We start from the raw sequence: 2,692 nt of genomic DNA, 5'->3' as shown, positions 1-2,692 counted from the left end.
CCCCTCAATTATCACCCCCTCAATCCTCACCCCCTCAATCCTCACCCACTCAACACTCACCCCTCCCCATCACCCCCTCAATCCTCACCCCCTCAACCCTCACCCCTCAACCCCTCACCCCCTCAATCCTCACCCCCTCACCCCCTCAATCCTCACCCCCTCACCCCTCACCCCCTCAACCCTCACCCCTCAACCCCTCACCCCCTCAATCCTCACCCCCTCACCCCCTCAATCCTCACCCCCTCACCCCCTCAATCCTCACCCCCTCACACTCACCCTCACCCCCTCACACTCCCCCTTCATCCTCACCCCTCCCCCTCGCGCCTCACACGCTCCCCCTCACACTCACCCCCTCCCCCTCACACTCAACCCCTCACACTCAACCCCTCCCCCTCCCCCTCCCCCTCTCCCTCGCATTCCTCCCACTCCCCCTCATCCCACCCCACTCCCCCTCTCCCTCCCCTCCCCACCAACTCCCCCTCCCCTCCAACTCCCCTCCCCCTCCCCTCCCCTCCACTTCCCTCCAGCTACCCCCCTCGCCCTCGCCCTCCACCTCTCGCCCTCGCACTCCCTCTCACCCTCCTCCTCACCCTCCCCCCTCCCTCTACCCCCTCCTTCTCCCTCTACCCCTCCCCCCTCCCTCTCCCTCTACCCCTCCCCCCTCCCTCTCCCCTTCCCCCTCCCCCCTCCCCTCTCCTACCTCCCTCTCCCCCTCACCGCTCACCCCCTCACCCCTCACCCCTGCCCCCTTCCCCTACCTCAGTGTTTTCCGCACCATGTCCTCCGTTGTGATGCCGTAGTAGGTCAGCGTCTCATTCCACGTGGGGTTCAGCGTATTTCGTATTGTTTTGGTACGCAGTTTGTTTGCCTGTGAGACAGGGCAGGTAGACCTCAATTACCTGGGTCCGACAGTGCGGCCCTCCCTCAGTACTGACCCTCCGACAGTGCGGCACTCCCTCAGTACTGCCCCTCCGACAGTGAGTCACTCCCTCAGTACTGTCCCTCCGACAGTGCGGCACTCCCTCAGTACTGCCCCTCCGACAGTGCAGTACTCCCTCAGTACTGCCCCTCCGACAGTGCTGCACTCCCTCAGTACTGCCCCTCCGACAGTGCTGCACTCCCTCAGTACTGTCCCTCCGACAGTGCGGCACTCCCTCAGTACTGCCCCTCCGACAGTGCTGCACTCCCTCAGTACTGCCCCTCCGACAGTGCTGCACTCCCTCAGTACTGCCCCTCCGACAGCGCGGCACTCCCTCAGTACTGCCCCTCCGACAGTGCGGCACTCCCTCAGTACTGCCCCTCCGACAGTGCTGCACTCCCTCAGTACTACCACTCCGACAGCGCGGCACTCCCTCAGTACTGCCCCTCCGACAGTGCGACACTCCCTCAGTGTGATTCGAAGACCTTCCTACCTTGCTGGCCCCGGGCAGGAGGTGCAGTTTGACGTAGGGATCCGCTAATCCATTGGAATCCATTGGCTTGAGACCCTGGAGGAAAGAGAGGGAAAGGGTCTCCTTAACTGAGGGGTCCAATCACTCACAACCTCCCCACTAATACCCTCGTAATGTGTACAGCTATGAGGATGCTTCACGGCGCGTCCCTGGACATCGGGGACCATTTCCCAAACCTCGGGAGCCTCTCATCAACAAGAGCAGACATTGGCGACGAGATCCAACACCGCCTCCAGTGCGCCAGTGCAGCCTTCGGCCGCCTGAGGAAAAGGGTGTTTGAAGACCAGGCCCTCAAATCCACCACCCAGCTCATGGTCTACAGGACTGTAGTGATACCCGCCCTCCTGTATGGCTCAGAGACATGGACCATGTACAGCAGACACCTCAAGTCGCTGGAGAAATACCACCAACGATGTCTCCGCAAGATCCTGCCAATCCCCTGGGAGGACAGACGCACCAACGTTAGCGTCCTCGACCAGGCCCAACATCCCCAGCATCGAAGCACTGACCACACTCGACCAGCTCCGCTGGGCAGGGCCACATTGTCCGCATGGCCCCCAGACACGAGACTCCCCAAAGCAAGCGCTCTACTCGGAACTCCTTCACGGCAAGCGAGCCAAAGGTGGGCAGAGGAAACGTTACAGGGGACCACCCTCAAAGCCTCCCTGATAAAGTGCAACATCCCCACTGACACCTGGGAGTCCCTGGGCCAAAGACCAGTCCCGCCCGGAGTGGAGGAAGTGCATCCGGGAGGGCGCTGAGCACCTCGAGTCTCGTCGCCGAGAGCGTGCAGAGACCAAGCGCAGGCAGCGGAAGGAGTGTGCGGCAAACCAGTCCCACCCTCCCCTTCCCTCAACGTCTATCTGTCCCACCCTCCCCTTCCCTCAACGTCTATCTGTCCCACCCTCCCCTTCCCTCAACGTCTGTCTGTCCCACCCTCCCCTTCCCTCAACGTCTGTCTGTCCCACCCTCCCCTTCCCTCAACGTCTATCTGTCCCACCCTCCCCTTCCCATAACGTCTGTCTGTCCCACCCTCCCCTTCCCTCAACGTCTGTCTGTCCCACCCTCCCCTTCCCTCAATGTCTGTCTGTCCCACCCTCCCCTTCCCTCAACCACTGTCTGTCTGTCCCACCCTCCCCTTCCCTCAACGTCTATCTGTCCCACCCTCCCCTTCCCTCAACGTCTATCTGTCTCACCCTCCCCTTCCCTCAACGTCTGTCTGTCCCACCCTCCCCTTCCCT

At 62.2% G+C, this 2,692-nt stretch overlaps 1 protein-coding gene across 1 annotated transcript in view; it reads right to left on the bottom strand.

The window, feature by feature from the left end:
* Window positions 1-758: 758 nt before the first annotated feature.
* LOC139257727 (double C2-like domain-containing protein beta) overlaps window positions 759-2,692 on the bottom strand; it is a gene marked incomplete at its 3' end in the record, with an annotated part of 12,993 nt that continues 11,059 nt past the window's right edge. Inside the window, exons 3-4 of the mRNA XM_070874594.1 lie at window positions 1,413-1,487; window positions 759-868 (exon numbers count right to left, since the gene is read on the bottom strand). Of these exons, the coding sequence (XP_070730695.1) occupies window positions 759-868; window positions 1,413-1,487 (185 nt within the window). The remainder of the gene's footprint in view (window positions 869-1,412; window positions 1,488-2,692) is intronic.

This window comes from Pristiophorus japonicus, unplaced genomic scaffold (genome assembly GCF_044704955.1).
Source record: "Pristiophorus japonicus isolate sPriJap1 unplaced genomic scaffold, sPriJap1.hap1 HAP1_SCAFFOLD_900, whole genome shotgun sequence".
In the NCBI taxonomy this organism is placed as follows: domain Eukaryota; kingdom Metazoa; phylum Chordata; class Chondrichthyes; family Pristiophoridae; genus Pristiophorus; species Pristiophorus japonicus.
This window is presented reverse-complemented; position numbering and strand designations above follow the sequence as displayed.